At 43.0% G+C, this 26219-nt stretch overlaps 1 protein-coding gene across 2 annotated transcripts; it reads right to left on the reverse strand.

Moving 5' to 3' along the window:
* Nucleotides 1–26184, reverse strand: ssh2b (slingshot protein phosphatase 2b). 2 transcript variants are annotated; one of them, XM_033648527.2, is made up of 15 exons: nt 25939–26184; nt 21939–21982; nt 8689–8801; nt 8514–8578; nt 8302–8423; nt 8156–8221; nt 7954–8019; nt 7570–7764; nt 7095–7188; nt 6740–6868; nt 6297–6343; nt 5907–6053; nt 5572–5772; nt 3497–4550; nt 1–2983 (listed from the first exon to the last, which is right to left on the reverse strand). In XM_033648527.2, exons 1-15 carry the CDS (start codon nt 25999–26001, stop codon nt 1676–1678), a joined length of 3714 nt encoding a protein of 1237 aa, XP_033504418.1. In that variant the 5' UTR covers nt 26002–26184; the 3' UTR covers nt 1–1675. The 2 variants fall into 2 exon arrangements, with proteins under 2 accessions (XP_033504418.1, XP_033504409.1); XM_033648518.2 differs by lacking the exons at nt 21939–21982; nt 25939–26184 and adding an exon at nt 11272–11521.
* Between the last annotated feature and the right edge of the window lie 35 nt (nt 26185–26219).

A 26219-nucleotide genomic window follows, 5' to 3' on the forward strand; every position in this document is an offset into this window, starting at 1 on the left:
TAATTTCCATTGTTTAATGGTCACAGTTGAAGCACATGATATAAAAGAATATTTACACCGATAGTTTAAAATAAAACAAACAAAAATCAGTTTTTGACAATACACAGGCATACCCAGCAGCTGCTACTATCTAAGCATGCTCCCCGAAAGTAGCAACCACACATTAAAAAAAAGCCACATTAAAAATTAAAAAGGGAGTAAAGTGCATGTATGACAGACCTCCCTGTACAGACGTTTCTGATGGACTGCAGAGAAGCTTCACTTGCCAGTCACAGGCACACTCCTAAAATGTGTACAAAAGACAGTTTAAAAAAAAAAAAAAAAAGGAAAGTACACACCCACGTAGTAAAGTTGTGCTACACAGTCGCACTCACACACAGACACAAACCAGATATAAAAACATGTATAGTTCCTAAAATGTCAACACTCACAATATAGACCTTTACATCCCGAAGAGAACATAGCAGAAAACTCACAAATATACACTCTGCCTTCAGCTCCCGATCCCCTAACCTACCCGTTCTCCCACACAGTGATACATACACAACATGTCTAGTCTGAGTGGCATCAGAACTGAGAGAGGACACAAGAGAGACAAGTTTACTTCAGTTCGTCGAGTAGAGAAGCTGAAATTGTTTCTGACTGAGACGGAGACATTCCAGGAATCCAGAGCTTGTCGTGTGTGCAGCTCAGATTTGGTTCAGACTTACTGAGGTATTGTGTAGTCAAAACAAAAAAAAAACAGACAAAACAGCATGCCTCTTCTCTTTGCATTTTTTTAAATAAATTGCTGCACAACAATGCAGCCTTTTTTGTCAGTTGATGTTCCATTCACCAGCTCTGGATACACATTTCTTTGGGGGAAAACACAAATTTGTTGCGTGTGTGTGGTTCGACCTGAGCTCTTTGTGCGTTTCAACGCACAACCAATGTTTAAAATCAGTCTCCAGACAGCAGAAAACTTTGATTGGTATTATTTGTCAGTATAAAGTATTTCTGCCGCATAAATCGACGTTACAAGATCATTAGAACCAAATCTGCAGGTTTGAGAAATGTGTGTGTGTGCTGAATTGATTTTGGGCAGAGTCATTTACCTGTTAGACTGTACCAGCTGGATCATTTTCTTGGCAGCTACCCAGCACAACTTGCAAATATTGATGAAGAGATGTGACAGCACGAGAAGAAGAAAACAGAGGCTACATTCCACCTTACATCAGGTCGGACTATTCAATGAACAAACAGCGATCAAGTAAATATCAAGTTCATGATGGAGGAACCAGCGATGACGTAGAGAGTGAGTATGTGCAGGCTCAGGTGTATTAACATTTGAAACAAGTTAATCATTTGGATGATTGTTTTTGCTGCCTTTTAAATGACGTTATACTACACAGCGCTTCTTCCAAATTGACTTACAGTTTTAATTTCAATTGACGGGACCCTTCATAGCCTTGTCACTGTTCCTGCACTGAGAGAAGTGTCCCTTGGCTGATCAGCAGGGAGAAAACTGTACAGAAACGTCTCAACATATCCTTTAAGGCAAGAGGCATTGGTTTGTTTCGCTGAATAAATCCAACATTACACACTTGATTTCCATTTCTCACAGGTGTGCATGATACCGCTCTCTCTCTCTCACACACACACACACACACAAACACACACACTCACACGGTGAGGGTTACATGGTGTGGTAAAGGGTGCTAGTAGTTCTTTTCTTAAGCCGCCTCAGGGGGTGAGTCCTCCCATATTGCTGCCTTGTTGCCGCAAGTGTCAGCGCAGGCAAGTGCAGAGAATCTTGGTCAGAGTTAGGGAGTTCTCTTCTCTGCAGACTAGATGGCGGAGAGATTCCTGGTGAGGTTTTTCCAGCTTCAGGGAGCCTCTCCGCATCAGTCCCAAGGGCTTTTAGCTGCTGGTCGGCTGAGGAGGGAGACTTGTGGACCCGCTGCTTCTTGGACTCGTCGCTTGCTGTGTGGATCGGAGGTTCTGCAGAGGACGGAGCCATAGAGGAGAGGCTGAACTCCCACTCACTCAGGTCATTGGCGAGCAGCTCCAGACAGCCCAGTTTGGCCAGAGAGGCTGAGCGCTTCATCAGGGATGGAGGTGTCAGTCCTGCTTGGCGAATCCTCGCTTCCACCTCTCTGACCCTCCTCTGGACGCCACTACCTCGCTTCTGAGTGGTTCCGGCACCGAGGCCGAAGATCTGGTCCACACATCTGGCCTTGCCAGCTCCGTCCATGCTTACCTGCTGCAGGAAGGCACCCAGCTCACACAGAGTCTCCCATGTCTCTCTCATGATGATGTCACTGTGATGTCCCTCTGTGAAGCAGTCCCAGTCTGTGTCTGACTCCAACTGCGTCACACCCTCTAAACACAGGAAGTTTACAGAGGCAAAGGGAGAATGGGCCGAGCGGTGGAAAGACGAAGAGGTAGAGAGCAATCTTGTGTCAGCAGGATGGAGTTTGTGTCCTATTGTGCTTTCGTCATTATTTCCTAGTGTCCCCATCTCAACTACATCACCACTCTCCCTTTTAACTGGTCCAACCTTCCCATCATGCTCCTCCTGCTCCTCCTGCACAGTGCTAATTTCTGACACCTGTGAGTCAACTGATGCATCCTGTGGATTCAACACTGTCGCAGCATGGACACTGGGTGGACGTCGCTGAGAGCTGGAGAAGCTGCCGGAGAAGGACGGTGGAGACGAGGAGGGTGACGTTGTCTCGTGCTCCTGTTTCATTCTTTGCTCCAGCTGTCGCGTGACGCGCCGCACAGACCCCCTTGTCCAATCGCTGTAGAGACGAGCAGGAGCCGCCTCCTCCTCTTCTTCTTTGTTTGTCACTTCCTCTTTAACATTATCAGCTTCCTTGTGTGATAAAACATCTCCATCTATTTCCTGCCTCGACTTCCTTTCTTCCTGGTCCTTGGGGCCCTGAGGCTCTGTGTGCGCTGCAAGCTTCAGCCCTGTGACCTGCACAGGGACGGTTGTTTCCTACAAAGACAAGAGAGATAACATAAAAAGACAATTCAGTTTAAATGCGAAATGAAAGTTTAAATACATCTGTAAAGCTATTAAAAAGAAATTCAACTAAGACAGTCTGATTTGACAGATACTCTGCATTGAGTGTTCCACCTTTTGCCACTGGGTGGTGCCTTTGACTCAAGAAAACAAAGGCAACAAAGGCAAACTAATAATTTGAGACCAAATTGAACTGCTCAATACACTTAATACACAGGTCAATACACTTCCAAATGTTGTAAAATTCTGATTTTAGAGAATTATTTGGGTAATATATGTGACAAAGTGCATCTTAAAAAAGTCAAAACATCCGCACACTTGTCTCCAAACACCCAAATTGAGACTTTCGTAAGAGCAGGGGAAGAGCCTGAGAGATGCTCAAAAGAAAATTTATGCGACTCAAAGATAAGACAATAATGTGGGCTTTTGCAATGAAACTAAGTGTACAGTAGTTTGGGGAAGTTCTGCTACAAGCAGCAGCCGTACCTTTCTTTTCTCCTCCTCCTTCCCCTCACTGGTGGAGACCTCCTGAGGCAGTGTTTGTTGTTCCTTGCCGCAAATCTTCAGCTGGGGCGACTGCTGCACTGCAGCACAGTGCGTTTTACCATCTTGACTCATTTCCTTGAACTTTTCTCTGGCACTGAAAAAGTTAATGTGATCTGCGCTGTGGCCGAACAACAACTCGTTGTCTTGTGGAATGGCACTGGGGTAGCTGATAAAATCACTAGTGGAGGGAGGATGTGCTGCTAAACCGTCCAAGCACATCTGTTGGTCACAGTCTGTTTTTTTGACAGGCACTTGTGCGGAAAGACTCTGGGGTCCAGCCTGTTGTGTGCTTGGTGTTGGTGTTGTCGTGGGCTCAGGCACTGACACGAGCATCGGTTTCATCACAGGCAGAGAGCTGGACAACACCTGGGGTTTGATAACCTCATCCGTGTAGACTTCAGTTGAGGATGGGGCAGGAGAGAGGGGGAGGTGGTGAAAGGATGGAGGCGGGTGAGGCTGGCCCACTACAACACTGTGTGCAACAGTCACCATGTCTGTCTTCTGAGGCTCGGGCACTACAATGGCAGCCCTTGGCTGGGAGAGAGGAGGTGATGAGGACTGCTCCTCAGAGTCACATAAGCCGTTGGAGAGCGGAGGAGACGGCAGAGACACAGAGCCAGCTGTGGACTCGGGACAAGGGGGGTCCAACTGGCTGATTTGGACTACAGCAGAATGAGAAGGAGCCTCGAGGCTTCGAGCTTTAGCATCGCGTGATAGAGCTGCCACCCCCTCAGAGGACGAGGAGCTGAGCTGTTTGGAGTGGATGCCGGTATCAGGTTGACTAGTGGAGTGTGTTGCTTTGCCAGTGATGGCTGAAGTTCCCAGTGAATCCAGCAGTTCTTTCACAGACGGACCAGACGTGCTGCCGGCCTGGTTATGGGGATCAGAGCGACCCAAGCTGTGTGGTTGGGCGTAAGATTTAGACAGTGGCTCATGGTGCTCAGACAGGTCGCTGTCAGAGTGAGAACGCCACAGTTTGTTGTGCCTCTGCTTGCTGTAGGAGGGGTGGGGAGAGAAGTGGCACAAAGAGAGAAAAACATTTTTATTTTCATGTCACTCGTATCATCTTCATGCAAACATATGAACATGCACATGCATGCTTTTAATGTCATAAAGCTATTGTGCTAAATGTATTGTGTCACAGATAAAGATGATGCTTGTATGAATCTTTTTTTATTTTATTTAATCAACAATGGATGAAATGACTGTGATTACATAGAATGTGAAAGGGGTCAATTTTTGTTTTGGTTTTCTGGCCTCCAAACTCAGCTTTCATCAACCTTGTTTACAGCAAGCAGGTGTTTTCTGCAAAAAGCCAAGCGTAGGCTACCTTCACAGTGTCAAAGGGCAAACAAAGTTAGCCACTAGCTATTGAACACGGTGGAGCTTTAACAGCTAAAAATATGTTTTTCTCCAGTAAGTGGAGAACAGACCAGAGCTAAAAGCAGAATATAACATACATTTACATGTCACATGGCCAGAGACACAACTCCGAATGAATGCTATTGTTGCTATGTGTCTGCTGGATGTGAATTGTGGGCAAATTCAAGAAATTGTTCTGGTTTCAAGTTACTGATCTACAAATTGTATATAAAAATAATACATGAAAATCCTGAGCACATCTTTGAAGTTACACTATCAGCTACTGTCCATTCACAGTATCGCCAGTGAAACTAAAAGTGAAAGCCAACCCCAGCTTTGTCCACTTGGCATTTCGCCTCACTGTAATTGTGTATTTCCGGCACTGTCTTAATGAATTTCAGAACTTCCTCTTGGATGCACGCTGCTTACAGTCTGGTACCTTGGCATCGTATTTTATAAAGATAAAACTAAGAAATAAGAAAATACTGAGGGCAGGGTCTCTGCAGAAAATTACACCACCACACACTTCTAGTGGGTCCTGAGTAAAAGTTAAGAGGAATTACTTCTATATGAGTCCATTCATTGTTTTTTAGGAAAATCCCACTTAGTATATCTTGAAGCAGTTTAAAATAGTTCAGTTCTGTGTGCCCTACCTGGCCAGCAGAATGCCTTGGTACTCCTCCAGCTGTCTCATAAAAGAGGGGTTCGGTTTGGTCACAGCTCGACGCTCCTTGACATAATCAAAGGCCTTTTTCAGATCCCAGCCAAACTCCTTCATGGCGTACGCAATCACCGTGGCTGCAGAGCGACTTATGCCCATTTTACAGTGCACCAGGCACTTGGATCCCGCTTTCCTGGAGTAGATATGAAGAGTCAAGCAGATATATCAGCCTATCATTGTCAGCAGCTACAAGAACAACAGGAACAGACACTCCTTGATAAGCAGATGAGAGAAAAAGTAGAGAACATGCAGTCATTTGAAACTCACTTGGCTCTAGTTATAAACTTGTAGGTGTCGTTCCAATAAGCAAGCAGGTCGGTGGCCTCCTCATCGTAAACACGGATGTTGTGGTACTCAAACACGCCGGGGAAGAAGTTATCAATCTCCCTTGTTACATTCAAGATGTACTGGACCCTGAGTGAGAATGAGACGTGAATCATGATAGGAAAGATTACAAAAAGATAAGGGAGATGATAAGATGTGCAGTTGTTAGACTGAGTCGGTTTGGATATGAGACAAGGATATGTTAACACAAAACCGTTTGTTTAATTCAAACAAAAGTATTGTTTAGGTCTTATCATATGTGTCTTTATGTTTTTTTATTGACTTCAGTACAGCTTGTACTGTGTGAGTTGTTGTTTCTGTCCCCCTCCTTACCCGCTCTTCTGCAGCTCCTCCAAATTGGATGCATTCCACTCAGATCCCTGAAGGAAACAAAAGCAATCCTCAGACTAGTTCAGAGCCTTCAACTGAGCTTTTCATAATGCTTAAATCCTGTTGCAAGGCATGCCTGACATCAAATGTGCACTCCAAACCAAACAAAGACAAAGAACCTTAAAATTTGGAGAAACTTAGAGTTACACAAGACTATCTCATACTCTGCCAGGCTCCCCAGACATGGATTAAGCCTAAGGCACAACCGATGTTCATACATTCTACTTAAAAGAACTGAGACGCTGTCTATTCTTGAGTGTTCTTATCAATTAATTGGTGATCTAGCTGCTCTGGTAGTTCTTCATCCTGTGGATTTCAGTTTAATTAGACCAAGACTGTTGCCAAATACAGCAGTGGTACTCCTTAGGTGTTCTGAGTCAACCCACCAAGAAGACGTGATCAAAGATCTCTGTAGGACTGTCCATCTGGCCCAGAATGACAATCATCTCGTTGTCGATGAACTCCTTGAACTCTCGCAAGTTGCATGTCATATGCATTTCCAGCTCTGTTCGGATCTATGGAACACATCCGGCCAGGGAACAGACAAAAACACCCATAAAATCTTAAAACAGCAATCTAAACATAAAATGCTGACATTACATTTTCTAATTTAACACTGGTGACTAAAAAGGAACTCGAATGTCAAGAACAACTCCTTTTTGGGAAGGGCTAAATTTGTTGCAGTGATGGTTGTGTGTGCTTGGAGCATCTTCAAATCAAGCATCTGAAGCACTGACTCACCTCTTTGCAGGTGACATTCTCGAGGTCTTTCTGCATCATGATCTCCCTCAAACTGCTTTTGATCTGACGCTCTGTCAGCTCTCTTTCTGTAGGTCTGCAGAAACATCATGACATTGAAATATGTGAACTATGTGCAAGTCCATTCAATATATGAAGTACTGCTGCGAACATACATCATGGCATATGGAGAAGTCATTTAATGGTGCTATATGTACACTCAAATATGGAGTTGGGGGGTCCTTGTTGAATTGTGGTGAAATAAAGGTCAGCATGATATCATCAGCAAACCCTAGTTGTTCATTTTCCCTACGTAAATCTTTTGTTTCATTACATATTTTTCCCCTGGTCATCCACGTCCCACCTACAGTGGTTCTATAACCCCCTGCAGGCCTGCCCCACAGTTTGAGAACCACTGATCTAGAACAAATATTTAAAACTGGAGAGGAAGCATACTCTATATGATCTGGAGACTTACGCATCAGAGAAGAGAACGGGCGAATCAGCACGATGTGACTGCACATCCTGCATGGCGTTCCACTCGTTGATGCGTGCCTGGTCGGAGTAGACCCTGCTTTGATAGTAGCTGACCCAGGTGAGGAACAAGCTGCCTGGGAAGTAGTTGTGACAACGAGCCACCTCGCATGCTTTATGGAGTGACTGGAGGGCCGACCTGCAAGTAATTGTGAGTGAAAAATGAGACAGGAGATGAAGGCGATGGAGTTTAAGCTCATGAGAGAAAATAAAACTTTCAAATAAATGACAGTGACATGCTTTGGCTACCAAGATTAACATTTGCAAAACAATAAAAGTGCAGATATCTGTTCCCACCATGTCATGTGATTAATGCAGTGTGACTCACCACATGGCCTGCACAGAGACAGGCTTGAATACATGCACTCTGTTATCAGTCGACACACTGAAACCCCTGGGTGCAAAAAGAGAGGGAGCAAAGAGGAGAGAGATGAAATAAAATTTCAAAAAAGACACAGCTAGCCATTTTAACAGCCTGGTGTTTAGTGTGTGTTAGCCCTGTGTTTAAAACATGTCGAATATTTTCTTACCCATCTCCGTCCAGATGTATCAACGTGTCGCTCCATAAAGGCAAAACCAGCCCTACAGAACATGAGCTGGGAGGGAAAATATTAAATTTAATGCACAGTATCAAAACAAGCAGGCACATACAAGCTTGAGTATTTGACTGTCTCACCTATCTACAGGACTGAAATCCATTCCCAGCACCACGCTCTCCTCCGTGTCTTGACGACCATTGGTTGAGACCACCACCATGTAGCGGGTGATCTGGGTGTGGATACTCTCCAAACGGACCGCCTGGAGCAAGAAAAACACCTTCAGTGTCTTCGACAGCTGACTGAAAACCTTAAGAATGAACGCTGTGTTTGTGTTATAGTGTGTACGCACCAGTTTGATGTTGTCCTCCGGTCTGAGGAGAGTGAACATGGTTTGTAGATGCTGCTGGATGTCTCCTGGTAAAATGACAGTGATAAAAAAAACAGTCAAGAACTGCAGTTATGAATAAATGACAACTTTTTTCCCCCAGCAGTCAACTGATTCTGGGAAAGAGCTTTCACCTCACCTGCATGTTTACTGCGCAGCTGTGAGAAGCGAGAGGCAGATGAAGAAGAGGAGCCATTTCCTCGAGGTAAGAAGAGAGCAGCTCCTTTAACTGTCAGGAAACTTTCACTGATGCTGGACAGACAGAGAGAAAAAATAAAGTGAGTGAGAACCATCTATGAAGACTGATAACATTCAACCTGGAAAATGCCTTTTTTTATCTGAAGTTTCCCCCAAAAGACACTGCAATTGGCTCCAACTCCATTTTTTTTAAAGTTAAAGAAGAATAAGACATGTCTTTGTGCAAATGTCTAGTTTGTCGAGTTGAAACAGTTCTTTGATTCACTGATTAGTTCAATAACAGAAAGACAATCAGCAAATCTTTTGATTCATCAAACAGTCTCAGCTTCTCAAATGTGAGGATTTTATGCCTTTCCCCATCTTACATGAAAGTAAACTCAGTGTTTTTTGGTTTGGAATCATAAATCGGACAAAACAAACCACACAAAGACACTTGTCATGGAAATTTCCATCATTTTATGACAATTCATACATTAAATAAATAAAATATGTGTCCTCTTACTGCTACAGTGATGACACATAAAGCAAACACTGTTGCTGGTGTTGTGGGGATGATGTCTTTTTATTCCCCAACTTAATGAAACAGAAGCTTTTGTTCTCCATCATGAAAACATCTGCTGAATATTGAGCACGAGGGATTTTGTTGTCAAGAGGTTGAGTGTGTTTCAATAATGGTGATTTAATCTTATGTTTTCTTAGAAAACACACGTGGCATCCTGTCCAAACAATGTATACAAAATAATAATGGAGAGATTTATGTGCTGTCCCTTAAGTTCAGAAAATGACATCACTTTACTGTAAGGCAGCCATTAAAACCAGGAAAAGACAACACTAATGATATCCAAAATCTGACACAATATCTAGTCTCATAACACCACAGATATAATATCAATATATGTCACTGACTGGACACGTTGATAAAATGTCAGGAGGCTCGATAAACAAAGACATCTTGAGTCACAGAGGGAGGAAAACAAACAAACTGTCCATCCATTTAACCGTCCAATTCTTTTTCACATGAACTAGCAGTTGTTATCTTTGTACTCTGCAGATAATCACAACTCAACTGGCTGTGGCCGAGACTTTAGCACTTTATGGCACATAACTGAGCAACTACCTGGCATGAAATTGGCATTTCTAGCTAAGCTACTTGGTGCTGCTCTCTAAACAACAGAGTTATGTAATGGGCTTAAGATTCCCAATGCATTCCTTTGATTTTGATGTTGCTCTGGTGTTTGTTTTTAAATCAAGGCCACAATCACAGCAAGCAACGATTCCACCTTCAACTATTTTGTGGCCTGGGGGGGATTAAGTTGGCACCACTGTGTTATGAAACAATAGCATGAGTGCAGATTCACCACTAACACCAGTGATCCCTGGCTGTCCATATTTATCACTCCATACTGGCGGTAATGATAAATATAAGCCAAGGCTAAGGAAGGAATATCAGAAACAGGAAGTCCCATTCTGTCACGGTCTGCTGAGAGAACGAAAGAGGAGAGGGACAGCACTATTTACAAAAGTGACAACTAGGAGGTCTGTAACTTCAGAAAAGCAGCTTTAAAAGCATCCACTTATAATTCAGAGTTCGAAAAATGGAAGTTAGATATTTGATGTTACAATATCTCGACCTACACTGACATTAAAAAAGTCTACCATTTGTGAAAAATTCACATTAGACTGCTGGATCTTGTTCACCCTCCCTAGGCCAACAGATGAATCAACAGCAACTGGGATTGTGCACACCAAAAACACCGGCAACATCTGCATATGATGAACCTACAACCACCTACTACACACATACTGTTAATTAAATAAATTAGTAAATAAACGATAAACACATTTTGGAATCTGTCTCACTGTCGACACACTGTGTTGTGTGCTATTCTAGAAGATCACAACAGAGGCTAACAGCTGAACTTGCACTCTTTCACCAGCTGTAAATGCAGAATCTACAGGACAGATGTCTGATACAAGCAAACCAAGTCTTGACTTGGTTGACCAAACACACAAATAGCCGATAAACGCCAGTGACATTCCCGGTGTTTGCGCTCTCAAGACACACGGCTCAAAGATTAATCACATCCTCTGATTCATGAACAATCTGCCGCAGGTACATTGTGTGCCTTTCCTGCTGTGCCCCCTCAAGATGATTTTTAGTCGTGTCGAGATGATGATTATGGCATCTGGCAGATGGAGCAAAGGGAAGGAAACCTCTTCCAGCAGCCACTGACTGCTGCTGTGCTGTCATATCCTTCCCTTTAATCATCATGGGAAAACCACATGCCTTTGTCATACAAACACTGTGAGCAAATACTGGAAAGCACAGTGAATGAGATTATGACCTGAGTCAAGTCAGGATGTAGGGGGACTGCCCAAGTAAGCTTCAAGTTAGAAATACAAATGTCCACTCACTGATATTATACAAACCTAGAATACAACAGCCTTAAGACGTTACTGCAATTCACAGTTAAATATTTGTATACACAGACAGCCTGGAGCTCTGAGCACGGTGTGAACTTACAGCTGATAAATGTCCCCCTGAGAGATCACGGAGTTCTCGGTGAAATGCGGTCTCATCTTAACCACGCAGCAGGCGCAGAAGCACCCGGCTGATGAGCTCCGTGGCGCGGTCACAACACCGGGAGGCATCGCTGCTCTGGTGGCGGGCGCAGGGCGCACAGGAGCCGGCTGGAGCTATCTGCAGTCGCGGTTGTGGTGCGGACGGACGGGGGGAGGCGGGGGTCACTCCGCACTGGCAGGGCAGTTGTGAAAACGCAGAGGCTCTGCTGAAGTCTCCCTATGATGTTTTGCTTATAATAGACATCTCGGATTTTAGGAATTATCCGTCAAACACGATATCAAACAACAGATTTAAAAAAGCGCGGTGATATAACACTCAAAAACGGCAAAGGTACTGACATGTTTCACACATGCTGTAGCGGAGCAGGTAACTTAGCATCTGCTCAGTGACACTGTTTCATTTATCTGCAGCAGGCTGCGGTAAAAACTGCCGCGGGAGGGGAGGAGGCACATATGGTCCAATGGGTGAAATCAGCCGTCTGTCGAAAGCTGTATGAGGGTTATTAGTGCCACGCTGGGGGGGAAAAATATCACGACGTGATTTTGCAACAGCCCCAAGATGTTACTGCTATTCATGTGGGTTTCTTTGAACCTTGAGTACCAAATGCTCCTGATGCACATTGGAGGTAATTTTGGCCGCATACCATGCAGCAGGAAGTAGCTGCTCAAGAAGATGCTCACTGCTTGTGTAAATTACGTGTCAAAGACCTGTGGTACATCATTATGGCACTACACTGAATTTAGGTTTGGTTTAGAGAGCGATGTGGCACTGTCTAGGAATTCTTTATTACCGATAATTGTAGGGCTGGCCCCTGAAAGTAGAAGATTTGAATCCTAAGTTGACTTCCTCAAGTCAAGCATTTGAGTTTTTTTGATCCATGATCCTGAGGAAGAGTAGCTTCTATATAACGTTATCTTCTGCCTTCTACTTAAAAGTGGTGAATTTACAGCTCACAGCAACTTCACACTATAGTGTCTGGCTTTTGTCTGATATCAAGTGTCGGCAATAAATGTTGTTGCACATTTGTGACATGTCATTAGCTCAGTTAGTACATATCGGAGGGCTAACTTTGCTTGTTTACGATACTACAGGAACGTCACTGTCATCCTAAACATCCTACTGAGTCAAACTCTTGAACACTAAATGGAAAAAAGAACAAATAGGCAAATATTTGAATAGCCAAGTCTGATTTGACTGACTGACATAACTCTGAGTTGTGTACAGCCCCACTTGATAGTCTGTTTGTTAAGGTATTTTTTTCACACAGCACACAGCAGTCCTGTTGGACTTGTGCAGGTGTAACACAGTCAGCACAAAGACAAGGTGTATATCAGCAGCCGCCTCTGACTCATGCAGCCTGGCAGGCACCCCTCTCCTGCCCAGGAGGGTTGGAGATGGAGACAGAAAGGGGGAAGCGCCAACGGGTAGGAAACAGAACACTTTTAGAGTCACACTGTACAGTGCCAGAAACAGGTATTGGTAACAAACACGACAAAGAAGGAATGAAAATTTGCCATAAATCGGGAAATGCGAGAGAACCGTGACCCCATGGGGAAACTGGGAAAGGGGAATGAGCGGGAATCTCCCTGGAAAAACAGGAGGTTTGGCATGTATGGGTCTGCCATTGCCCGAAATGTCACCACATTTGTGACGCCTCACAAAGTAGATAAGGGAGCACAGTCTGATGTTGTGACCTAAAAACTCAGTTTTCCCTGTCTACACTGGAGCTTCTGAAAGTCTTCACCCTGGCTGGAATTTTACAAAAGGTCTGTTTTCAGTGACCTAAAACACAGTTTGCATGCGAAAGAAAGGCCAACATGCACAGAAAAAGCTATGTTTTAAAATATACCCATGTACATGTGGACAAGGCGACAGTCTCTATCTGTCAGGAGAAGGTTTTCTGGTTTTAGGCTAGTGTCATTTTTGTCCTTAACACCCAGCCCTACAGACAATTTTTTCTCTTCTCTTTTCAACAGCTCCATTAGAAACCTGGCATCATCGCTTTCATGACAACACTTCTCCTGATTAAGCATTAATTACTCCTCATACACAGAGAGGCATCGCCTAGAGAGTGTGGGCCACTCACTGATCACACTGGCGTTGTCTGTGACCGAGTTGTGTAACCACCTCTCTAGGTCTGTAGCCTTTGGGGAAAATTCTCACTGCAGTCAGAGACACCTGACACCTAATGTGCTGCTGCTTCCAGCGACACAACAACAACAACAACAACAACGGAAAAAGGATTGAGAAATCAAAAAGGAGAGGTCTGGGAGCCCGTGAACTGAGGAGAAACTTGACCTTAGACTTGTTGATCCCTCGTGGTTTCAATGTAGAGGATAGATTACAAACTCAGGGTAAATATGTTGCCACCGCACCTGACTGCAAATTCATATCACAAGATAAACAACAACTGCAGTGGTGTTTTTCTGTTCGGTCCATCTGTGGCCTATGTAATATGTATGAGCTGTGTGTGCTTTTATGTTTTTGTACACTAACATGCTGTCCTTGACCCTCCTTCATCAAGCAGCCAGGTGGTGTTATTCAGTAGCAAGATGAAGTGGGTCAATTAACTCCATGATGTTACAGACTTGACCTCCTCTCAGTCTTTAGCATATCAAAGTACACACATTAGATGGTGTAACAATAAGCAGTAATGGAGGCAGAGGTATACAGCAGAAGGTTAAGAGTTCAGTGTAGGCATAAACAGACAAAAGATACACTACTAAGGCTTATATGACTTAAGTACTCATGAGGAGGCTTTCATCCCTGACTGGTCGCAACCACTCAATCTGACAGTTAAGCAGGGTTTATACTTCTGTGTTGAAACGATGCCGTACATTCACCTCCCCAGAAATGTGACAACGTGGTGGCAACACAGACCTCCTGTTTTTTATTTAAACAAGACATTGTGAAGACAATAAAGCCTTCAGCAAAAAAGCATTTAAAGTCTTGTGTGTGATTCCTCCTGGCCTCGTGAGAGTAGCAGAAAAGTCTGCTAGCTAGGTTCATTTATGCAACAGGAATTGTCATGGGCTTATGCTAATAACATTAGCATGCTATATATGTGGGGAAAACATTCTTAGTACAAGACAACTGTTCTGTCTGTGAACATTTATACTGACAACGAATTTTGTACTTTTAATATTGTCACTATCAAGCCTTGTTTCATGTGGGTTTTAGCTGTGTTTGGAATCCACCACCTTTACTGCACTTCAAAGAAACTCAACACAGTGGCACAGAAACCGCACCACTAACTAGCATTTTAAATATGTAATTGCAGAGCGACAAGACACACCATGGCACAAGTATGGATGCTCACAATGGCGTAGCCCACTAGCATAGGCTCTGCGTAGAGCCTACGTACAACTATAAAACAGCTGTTACACAATCAACACCTCAGCTTCCTGTTCAACCCTGTGTGCATCCACCAAAGCCTTCCTCGTCTTGTCATGGAGTTACTTTCCCCTATTCTGACTGACTTTCTCATCACACTGAACCCCAAAAATGATGTCCACCTCCCTACCTTCTTTCTGAAACGGGTCTCATCAAATTAGAAAACAACAGTTACATCTGTTGTAAAGGCATTTTAGGTTAGGTTTTGGCTTGGCGGCATGCGTCATTATACTATGGACTCTACAGCAACCCACATGCTTATGTTTGTGGTGTTAGACCCATCTCTCAAGTTCCATCTTACTGTTCTCTCATTTGACTGCTGAAATTCACACCAACCAATGACGAGCAGTGAAGGATGTGGTTGTTACATGCAGACAGACACCGGACACTCCTCTGTTGCTCTTGTCTCCACGTTTACAAACACACATGCAGTCACCCTAGCGATTACAACATCACATATATAATACAGTACACCCATGGCTATTCAGTATTTGGCTCTATCTATAGATTTGAAGCACAGAAGCACCTTCAATACACACACACACACATCATTGATAAGTATTTGTCCTATAATCAGTTGAGTGTTGTGCACAGACAGGAGGTCAATCTGATTATTTATAGTCCAAATCAATCTGCCAGACAACATATATTGGATTACAACAGAGTGAGTGAAAATAATTTATTGGGGAGTCTTAGAAGTACACTACCTAACATGTGAGGTGAATGGAAATGAGTAGAGAAAACTAATAAATCAAAATAATATCCTTCCCATTCAGACAAATAACTTGATTGCGCTTTTTTTCCCCATCTGACTACACAATTATATAGATTATAAAAGACCAGAAATAAGCATCATAATAACTTTCTCTTCTCCCCCCTTATTCCTCCTCTGTAGGTGCTCCAGTGACGTTGCTGCTTTAGCTGACGTCATTGCTCTGCTGACGTCACTGACTTTAATCAGCAGCACTGCAGTGGGCCCCAACTCATGCAGACAGACATACTGCATTTCTAAAGCCTTATTACAGTCTGAATGAATGTCACTACCTGTGTAGAAGATGAGCTCTGCAGCAGCTGCTGGCTTCTACGGCACGGCAGGCACAGACGTCAGCAGTGGGGCACATTAATTCAGTATTTCAGTGTGCAGGCTCGCTTTTATTAAATCATTTTTGCCTCTTTGCCAATAAACCTGAGAGCACTGGGATGTGAATACAACAGTGAAATTAGAAAGACAAGTGTGTCCCTCTGCTAGTTGTTCATTTATCTCTTGCTATTTGCTAAATATGTGTTGAAGTCTTTTTTAAAACAAAATCCCTCCTTTCTCTTTCTGCAAAACATAAAAGGTATTAGGGTGACTAGCTGACCCCGCGCACAGCTTAAACCTGCACTTGACCATTAGCCAGCAGAGGTAGTTAGCAAAGCAGTAGAAGGTGTGTGTAAGCTGGGAAAAACTTTGTTTACTGGTCTGCTTTATTCATTATCATCCTCCTACTAGTCTAACAATGCTGGTGAGGCAGGTGTGGGTGAGAGTGCACAGTTTACATCTTGGCCTACATCTCTGTATCTTTCTACAGCTATGTACATCACCAGCAGATACAGGCCCCGTCTGCACGTACACAATACTTTTGAAAATAGATATCTTCCTCTATCTTTTGGTCTCTCGTCCACACAGTCACTAAAAAGGACATTTTTGATAAAAGCCTCCTAAGGTGTAGATTTTCTAAAACTGGGGAAACTGACGCCATCTCCTCAATTAGTGCATGACCATTGATGCTTTGTGGAATAAGCATAAGTTCTTGCCGGACTGCCTGTTTGTTAACGTTTTGTTAGCACAGTTTGGTCTTATGACTACTTTACACCTAAATTTAGTATTACAGCACCACTTTAGGAGCAAACAATGACGTCTGCTGCACCAAATGTAATGTTGTCTACCTCAGATGATCATGACATTTTGGATGAGGCCTGGTGGAACAAGAAGATTGTGGGACAATTTCGAGAGTAGGATAGTTGTCGATAGGGAGAGGAAGGGAAACTTTTGCATGTCCAGAGCATCACTCTTACTGTGAGTGAGCTCCTTCATCCTTACATTGAAAAGGAATCAGTGGTGATGAGACCTCCAGTAATGTTATGTGTTTTGAAAAATAGGCTATCTAGCCTGGTGAAAAAAAACAGGCAGCAGTCAAATTACAATATCTCCTGACCTCTGCAGCCCAGTACAATCCAGTATAATATACACAGCTCCACACTGGTATAAAAGCAATTCAAAGGGGCTTTGGAAGTCGAGACAAGGCCCAGATCCTCACTATGAACTTGATATTCATATGTGTTCCTTTGAAAAAATGCAATGGCATGTCTGTAACAAGTAACAAGGTCATTGTGTAACATAGTACATACAGCAGGTTCCCAATGGTCACCAGAGCTTCACAGGGGGCTTTCCTGATTTTGAAAACCTTTTTAAAATATACTATGGGCCTTTATTTCAGCATGTCATTTCTTTCTGTGAGGAAAAGTAAATTAAATTTTAATTTTAAAGTTTAGACTATTACAATAGACAAAAACTGGGGGCATGGTGAAGACCTGAACACAAGCTACACTCTCAGAGCCTTCATTCTCTGCTAAACAGCCTCGTCCTGCATTAGAGAGTGGTAACCACTTAAAATAACCAAAGGACTAACAGAACAATGGCCAATGGTCAGGGAGAAGAAAACATTGAATTTGTCAGAAAAGTAGCCTATAAGTGTGTGTGATTGTTGAAAAAACAAAGACAGATAATCGTGTGGAAGGTTATTAATAAATACATCTGGAGAGCTTGTCTGCCAAATCAAGCGTTTTACACAAACTTTCTGCAGTTATTGCATTCACTGTTTGGGTTAACTGTTGTTCAGTTGTATTAAGTATAATATGAATGAAAGATATGTCGCTTAGTCAGGGGTTGCCAGTTCACTCAATGATACAAAATGGGTCTCTTAAGGAAAAAGGATGGGAAGCACTGCTATAGAGGACCCTGCTTTTCACTGAAACTGTCACATTTGGCCATGTATGGCTCGATGAAAAGGGAATATAAAGAGTCATTGTTTAAATAATGTTAGAATTTCAAAACAAGACACTGACAATATTAGTTTAGAAAACATTTCAGGCCTAAATCAAAATGATATTTGATCTAATACCTACCTCTGTGTACACACACACGCGCATACACAAACACACGCGCACATGCAGACACACACACGCACAAGCAGCCCCGCTATGTGAATATAGATTTCACTCCCAGCTGCACAAATACAGAAAGCCCTCTCAGTTAGATGGCACAGAGCTCCAATGACCAGACAGACACAGAGGCGCTGTGACTTTGGGAGGGGCTACCAATCTGCCCCTGGATCAGCAGTGCAGCTCCCCTGACCCACATACACAGACCTGACTCACAGGGAGCCTATCGCCCTCTAATGGACAGCTGGCACACCACAGTTAATTATCTCATACATGAGAGGATTTCAGGATTTCATCTGTTATTAAAGGGCCAAATAAAACAAAGATGGAAGTCAGGGTGTTACTGCAACAAGGGTTTACTGCTATCATGTGTATCTAGAACAAACAAACACAGCAGGCAGTAGAAGGAAATTGCTGATCGCTGGTGGACTGAAACCAGTTGAAAATGTGGTTGAGCGAAACAGGATAAACCAGATTCCAACTCCAGTTTAATGCCAGAGGCAACAAGGGACAGCACAGGATTGTGAGGCCACAATAGCACCACAATAATACAGCAGCTCTTTGTACCAGCAAAGGAAGGAAATCCCGCAGCAGGGTCAGACACATTTAATGATTAATCATTAAGTGCTTCTTCAGGTAAAGTCTATTTTCTCCTGTTTGTCTAGGTCCGGCAATGACAAGTTTAGAGGTAAGGGGCAGCAATGTTACAGGCTAGGGGTGTAATGGTACACACAAGTCATGGTTAAAGAGTCATGGTCCGTTGCAGTACAATGGGAAAAACAACAAATGCTTAAGGATACTTTCTATTTCCTCTAACTAGACAGTAGTGCGAGTGTCAGATAGACAAAATCCTCTTGTTGAGGATTTCGAATATTTCAAATACTTGTGTATTACACTGAACAAACACTTTCCCAAATGCAACAAGTCACAATAGGCTATAAAATAAAAAGCATCTCTGGCGGTAGCTCAGTCCATGGGGACTCAGCTTAAGAACCAGAGGGTCGCCTGTCCAAGTGCCCATATGGACCAAGAATGGAGAGTGGACTGGTAGCTAGAGAGGTGCCAGTTTGCCTCCTGGGCACTGTCAAAGTTGCCCTTGAGCAAGATACTGACACCCCAATCTAAGGCAGCCTCCTTCTGACATCTCTCCATGTAATGCATGTATGTGCCTGGTTCTGTTTGTGTATTTTGGGCCTGTGTGTAGATGACAACAAAGTGAAAAAAATGAATTTCCCCTTGGGGATTAATTAAGTATATCTTCTTCTTCTTCATGCTATGAAACTGAAAACGAATTGGAGCATTAGGAGAAGTGTTACAAATTGTTCCACCTTGGCTGTACGCCAGTGTAAACAACTACTGCTTTAGTAATTGTTTAATCCTGCTCTGTGTTTACATCTAAAGGCTGTTTGAAAGCAGCGGGGAGAAGAAGTTAGGCCCTGGTTTGTTTTTTTCTCATTCCGGCTCATCTAGCGGTCGAATGTGCGATAGCATGTTCGATGTGTTTCCATTCATAGACCCTACAAAAGTGGAGCAACATGACACACAGTCCGTGGTTTATACTTAACTCTCTTTGTTGCAGCTGTAGCTGACCTGGAACCTGCAGCTGTGTCTTCAAGCTCCACTACTGAATTTGCGTTCACCTGCGTGTCATTGACTCATACCCTCACCACCTGTTGCTCACAACATACAGCTCAAAGCTTCCGGTTGAAACTCACGCTTGTGAACTTTGGTTCTGCATTACATCCATCAACTTATATACCGTGTATTCTGCATGCGGCTTTGTGCACCAAATTGTGACCCCCGTACCATGATGGTTCGGCACAAATATGCGAACCGTTACGGCCCAATAACAGCCCCTCTGTTCAGATACTTCAACATCTCTTTTAACGACTTTGCCTGGCACTACATTCCCAGTACAATGTCACCGTGATCTAAACATCTGGTTTATAACATCAAAATCCTGCTGCACATCAAACTGTGAGGTAATGGGAAGATGTTTTTTTTGTCAGTGTGACTACAAACAAGTGACAAATTAGACATACAAGTCAGGTCCATAATTATTTGGACAATGATACAGTTGTCGTCATTTTGGCTCTGTACACCACCACAATGGGTTTTAAATGAAACAATGAATACGTGCTTAAAGTGCAGACTCTCAGCTTTCATTTAAGGCTTTTTTCAAAAATGTAGTATGAACCGTGTAGGAATTACAACCATTTCTTCACACAGTCCCCTGACTTTAAGGGCTCATAAGTATTTGGACAAACTAACATAATCATCAATTAAACAGTCAGTTTTAATACTTGGTTGCAAATCCTTTACAGTCAATGACTGCCTGAAGTGTTGGACCCATAGACATCATCAGATGCTGGGTTTCTTCCCTGGTGATGCTCTGCCAGCCCTTTACTGCAGCCGTCTGCACTTCCTGCTTGTGTTTTGGGTGTTTTGTCCTCAGTTTTGGCTTCAGCAAGAGAAACGCATGCTCAGTTGGATTCAGGTCAGATGATATGACTTGGCCGTTGCAAAACATTCCACTTCTTTGCCTTAAAAATGTCTTTGGTTGTTTTGCAATATGCTTCAGGTCAATGTCCATCTGCACTGTGAAGCATCATCCAATGAGTTTTGAAGCATTTAATTGAATCTGAGCAGATAATGGTGCCCCAAACACTTCAGCTTTCATCCTGCTGCTCTTGTAAGCAAGACAAGACTTCACTAGAATAAATACAGAGGGTTTATCACAAGATGCAAACCATTGGTTAGCCTTAAAAATGGAAGGCTAGATTGGAGTTTGTCAAAAACCATCTAAAAAGCCTGTACAGTTGTGGAACAGCATACTACGGACAGATAAAACAAAGACCAACTACCAGAATGATGGGAAGACAAGAGAAGGAAGAAGGGAAGGAACTGCTCATGATCCAAAGCACACCACCTCATCAGTGAAGCATGGTGGAGGTACTGTTATGTCATGGCCATGTACGGCTGCCAGTGGAACTGGTTCTCTTGTATTTATTGATGATGTGACTGCTGACAAGAGCAGCAGGATGAAAGCTGAAGTGTTTGGGGCTACATTATCTGCTCAGATTCAACCAAATGCTTCAAAACTCATTGGACGATGCTTCACAGTGCAGATGGACATTGACCTGAAGCATACTGCAAAAGCAACCAAAGACATTTTTAAGGCAAAGAAGTGGAATGTTCTGCAATGGCCAAGTCATATCATCTGACCTGAATCCAACTGAGCATGCGTTTCTCTTGCTGAAGCCAAAACTGAGGGCAAAACACAAGCAGGAAGTGCAGATGGCTACAGTAAAGGGCTGGCAGAGCATCACCAGGGAAGAAGCCCAGCATCTGATGATGTCTATGGGTCCAACACTTCAGGCAGTCATTGACTGTAAAGGATTTGCAACCAAGTATTAAAACTGACTGTTTAATTGATGATTATGTTAGTTTGTCCAAATACTTATGAGCCCTTAAAGTCGGGGGGCTGTGTGAAGAAATGGTTGTAATTCCTACACGGTTCATACTACATTTTTGAAAAAAGCCTTAAATGAAAGCTGAGAGTCTGCACTTTAAGCACGTATTCATTGTTTCATTTAAAACCCATTGTGGTGGTGTACAGAGCCAAAATGACAACAACTGTATCATTGTCCAAATAATTATGGACCTGACTGTAGGTGTTACGAAATATGCAGACATTAATACAAGACGTATGAAACAGACATAATTTGATCGTGATAGAGCTTGTAGTAGTTTTTTAACTTTAAATGTTCCTGGCCATGTAAGAAAGTGTGTCATATATTCACAAGTGAATAACTGTGACCAGAGAAATGTGCAGGTATGTGCGAGGAGGAGGACAGAGAAAAAATAGGTAAATAAATGGTTCTACAATTAGTTTTAAAAACAAAATACACAAGAGGGGGTTTTTTGTACTGAGGTCACAGAGGGGAAAGATGGTGGAGCTTTCCTGAGACAGAGCAGGTGATGCTGCACAATGACTGTCAATATCTTACCTCCTTGGCTGAGAGCGACGGTCATCCTCCCCACTACCCGACTCCTAGAGAGATAAAATGAGAAAATCGCAGTTAATAATGTGTAAATATAAGACAATATTGGACGATCAACAACTGAGTCTGGAGACAGACACAACATGAAATTCAAATAAACATTATCATTTGGATGTTGATGCATTACAGTGATAGTATATACAGTATATGCAAAATCACAACACAAATTAAAACATATTTTTGCTATAGCAGGAAATAGCTGATAGTATATACATAAAAAAGTATGCCAAAACAAGTATTAGTATTGTTGAGAACTGATTGAGAACTGTGAATAATAAGTCAGATTATAAACATAATTGTGGTGTTAAAGAATTTGATCAACTTTATCATGGTCCGTAAAGGACTGCGCAACTCGCTGCTTGGACCATCACCTTTAAATCAGAGAGATCATAATCAAATGTGAAAAATGTTTAAGCAACATTAAATAAGCTTCCAATTGAACAAAACAAGCAGTGGGACAAAATGTAAATGAATAAAGTCCCTCTGCTGTACATTAGGTAAAGCAAAAAGTAGCTTGTGTAACTCAAAACGCACAAGCACACATATGCATGCACAAACATATCAAAAATGCGAGAAGCATCTATCACAGTATTCAGTCCTGCCTGGGCAGAGAGCGGCGGTGCAGAGAGACACGAGGGAAAGCAGAGTCCAGTTTCAACTCAATTTGCGCACTCTCCAGGAAAATGACCTCAGTGTGTTTTTAAGGTGTGGCCGGTTAGAGAATAACACATTCACACACAAAAACAAGCGGGGAAACGTTGAAGAGGGAATAAGAGACAAATCCAAATCACATTGTGGAATATGAAGCTTTGCTAAATGAGAGGGCTGAGGATTAGTGGCAGATTAACACCTCGCACTTATCTTGCAGGGCCTGGCTGGTGCTTATCTCGTTTACACTGTATGTGGGCTTTAGCCTTAACAATATTACAAAACCATTAACAGCTTCATAAAGGGAAGAAGTGGATTACAGGTTGATGAGCACAGACAAAATGATGAACTTGTGCGGAGCTGCCTGGGTGTGGGACGCTGGGTGATAAGGATGAAAAATAAAATCACAATATTTTTTTATTGTGTCTGAATACACAAAAATGTTTGATGCAGCCAATTAAAATTGTGTGCATTGTATGTATATATGTATTAGTTAATTCTTTGGCTTAGTTATTGTTGAAGCAAAGTCAGTAATGGTCTGGATACCAGAGTTTACTGCCAGGTCTTGTGACACTGTTGCTGATCGTCTCTCGGCCACATTATCCAAAGCAGGTTTCTATTGCAGGCGACTCAATGGCACAACAGATATTTAAAACAGATCTTTTGGGTTGTTGAACACCTTATGTAAAGTATTTGACGCTGGAACCAATGAGTCCACAAAGGTTTCTGCAGTCAGAATCTTGATTGTATGTGTGTGAAGCAACACTGAGAATGCGTAAGAGGATATCTCTGATTTTTTATAAGTAATTATTTGTACTGTTAACAATATAGTAGTGGAGTTTTTATCTTAGTTCACTAGATTGGACAGAGTTTCGGCTGTTGCGTATTTTGCATATGAAAATGTGAAAGGATTTTTCCAAAGCTTATGAAAATGTGCAGCCTGAACGTGCCGGCTGGGCAGGGATCTGCAGGACTGGAGTCAAGTCTCTGCTGCACTGGGAGTCACAAGCTACAGCATCTAGAGTCACCAGGTTAAAACTAGTAAGGCTGATCCCCTAAAGGCAAAATGTGTTGTACAGCGTGTCTGTATGTTTTCTCTACAAACACCCTTATTACGAAGCAGACACACACCAGTGAGGCTGAGCAAATTAGACATAAGGTTCAAGTAGAGATGGTGAAGAAAAAAATAGCTAGCAGGCATCTCATGAGACTTAAACACAAGACTTCACACTCACACACACATCACATGACAGCAAGACACAGGAAACCAGACATGTCTGTGCAATGCGTTATCACTGCATGCATGTGCGGGTTGCAACTTGAAAGCATATTTCCACAAGAAAAACGCTTCACATCCTTCACCACCACCGTCTGCCTCACCTTGGTAAATTACACATATGCCTTCTTCTTCCTCTACTTTTACAGTTCATACTGAAAGAGTCCCTGCTCAGTGGCTCCCTATCACATCTCTAACACACACATGATCATTCACAGGTCAAAAACTGTAGCTAACACTGAGTCAGTCTGACTGTGTACACCTTGACACTGATTGCTACTGATGCTACCTATTTTAACATTCTTATTTCATATATATTTTGAGTTGCTCTAGATGACAGAACAAGTTACCTAAAACCTATGTATGTACAAAGCAAGACAGTTATCATTATGCCTACTCACAGAACCTGTTTTACTCTGACAACACAAAAGGTGTGAAGGACAGGGTCCCTTTCAAGGCCACGGTGCTCAAAGGTAGTGTGTGAGTGACATTCTTGGCAAAACATGACTGCAGTTTGTGATCTGGGACACAGTGGGGGGTAGACAGTCACATATTTTTACCTGCAAATTTTAATATTCTACTATGTACAGCTCGGAAGTAAACACACAAAACAGTCTTCTGTTCTGATTTTACCGCAAGGTTGGGCAATATGCCAACACATCCTGTGAAGCGAGATTAAGTTGTCAACACTTAAAGATTTCGCTGTAACGTTTATCTCTTATATAATGGTAGCTATCCCTTGTGTGTTTTAGGCCATTGTAGGCAATGTGAAAGACTGCTTTATGGCAACACTGGATTTTTAATTTGATTTATAAAGGTGTTTACTTCAAAAGCAGAGGCAGCAGTCCAGCATTTTTTTCCAAAAACACTATGTAACAATGTAAATCAATGTCACATACACCTTGATTTTAGATTTTATCAATGTCTCCACTTGTATTTTACTGGTGATCCATGGTGAACGTATAGAAGTTACAGATAACACTCCATCACACGATGTCACACTGACTGCTCCACTCTGACAAAGAAAAGGACTACTGAAGACATGCTGTCAAAAACACACAGCAGACCTGACACAGGAAGTGTCTGAAGTTGTGTGAAGCAGACAGAGAACACCGTCTGAATGGGAAACAGAGAGTGTGTATGCTTGTGTATCACTTCCTGGTAGTCTGGTGGGGTTCCCTGCTTCTGTAGAAACAAGAGAGCACAGAGAGTAGCAACAGGAAGAAAAACACCTGCTCCTCTGCTTTGCATGGACACACACCTGCGCGCGCGCGCACACACACACACACACACACACACACACACACACACGTAGAAAAGAGACAGGTAGAGAAACGTGCAGACCAACAGGGACAAACACTCACGTCCACAACCTTGTTTACATACCAAGACAGCACATAGCAATAATGCAAAAGTAAATGCCCGCATTCATGCGTGTCACAAGGCGTTTATTACGAGCGGAAGTGCCTGATATATTTCTTGGTAGATACTGTAGCTTAACCACAACTCTGTGACTAAAAACCTGTACTTTGCTAGCAGTATAATAATTTGGGGCCGGCTGGACGAGCAGCAAAGTCTATCAATCTTCCCCACACTGTGGACGGCAGTTTGGAGTTTCTATTGAACAGATGTAGCTAACTGCCAGTTGAACCTTTGAACTGGCGGAAACGTTCACACAGGAACCATGTCAACAGGGGAGCACAAAAAAAACAGAAGGGGAAGCTGTCCTTTGCTCGCAAGCTAACGCCGATAACAGCACTACCGTTTTTATAAAGAAGAAACGAAATACTTTCGAGCAGGATAAGTTAGGAGGGAGCAGGAACCACACTGATAACTGAAAATGATGAGCAGCTATATTTCACGCATGCGCAGGAGTACAAAGGCAAGGCACTTTATGACAGTCAGCAGCCGACAAAAACACAGCGGAAATGAAGCCTAAAACAACCGTCGACAGCAAACAGATTTGAGTTTGGTGGCGGTGGCAGCGGTGGTGTGTGGAGGTTCAATAAAGGCGGCTCTTACCGAAACGCAGGGGCTGGAGCTGGTGCTGGGGGTCGGTGAACGCTGCACGGTAACCAGCGCCATTCAGCGACCGGGAAGCGGACACCTGAGATGAAGCGACAGCGGCGAGACGAGCATAATTGATTTGAGGGGGAGAAACCCCAGCTGTACCCGGGTTGTTGGTCTCCTCTCGTTTTTCCTGGCTCCTTCTCTCTCACCGTAGACTGTTTGACTACTCCCCGGCTGTTTCCTCTGTCAGCGCCGCCTGCGCATGCGCAACTACCCTTAGCTTGTCAATCCCG

Source organism: Epinephelus lanceolatus, chromosome 11, assembly GCF_041903045.1.
Source record: "Epinephelus lanceolatus isolate andai-2023 chromosome 11, ASM4190304v1, whole genome shotgun sequence".
Taxonomy (NCBI): Eukaryota; Metazoa; Chordata; class Actinopteri; order Perciformes; family Serranidae; genus Epinephelus; species Epinephelus lanceolatus.

What these genes read in the sequence shown, in the direction of transcription:
- ssh2b (XM_033648518.2), bottom strand. Translation starts at nt 11,399, where the DNA reads ATGCCTCCCGGTGTTGTGACCGCGCCACGGAGCTCATCAGCCGGGTGC. An exon ending in CAGGGGGACATTTATCAGCT is followed by an intron (nt 8,802 to 11,271) that starts GTAAGTTCACAC and finishes CTGTCTGTCCAG; the next exon opens with CATCAGTGAAAGTTTCCTGA. An exon ending in CGGAGGACAACATCAAACTG is followed by an intron (nt 8,424 to 8,513) that starts GTGCGTACACAC and finishes TTCTTGCTCCAG; the next exon opens with GCGGTCCGTTTGGAGAGTAT.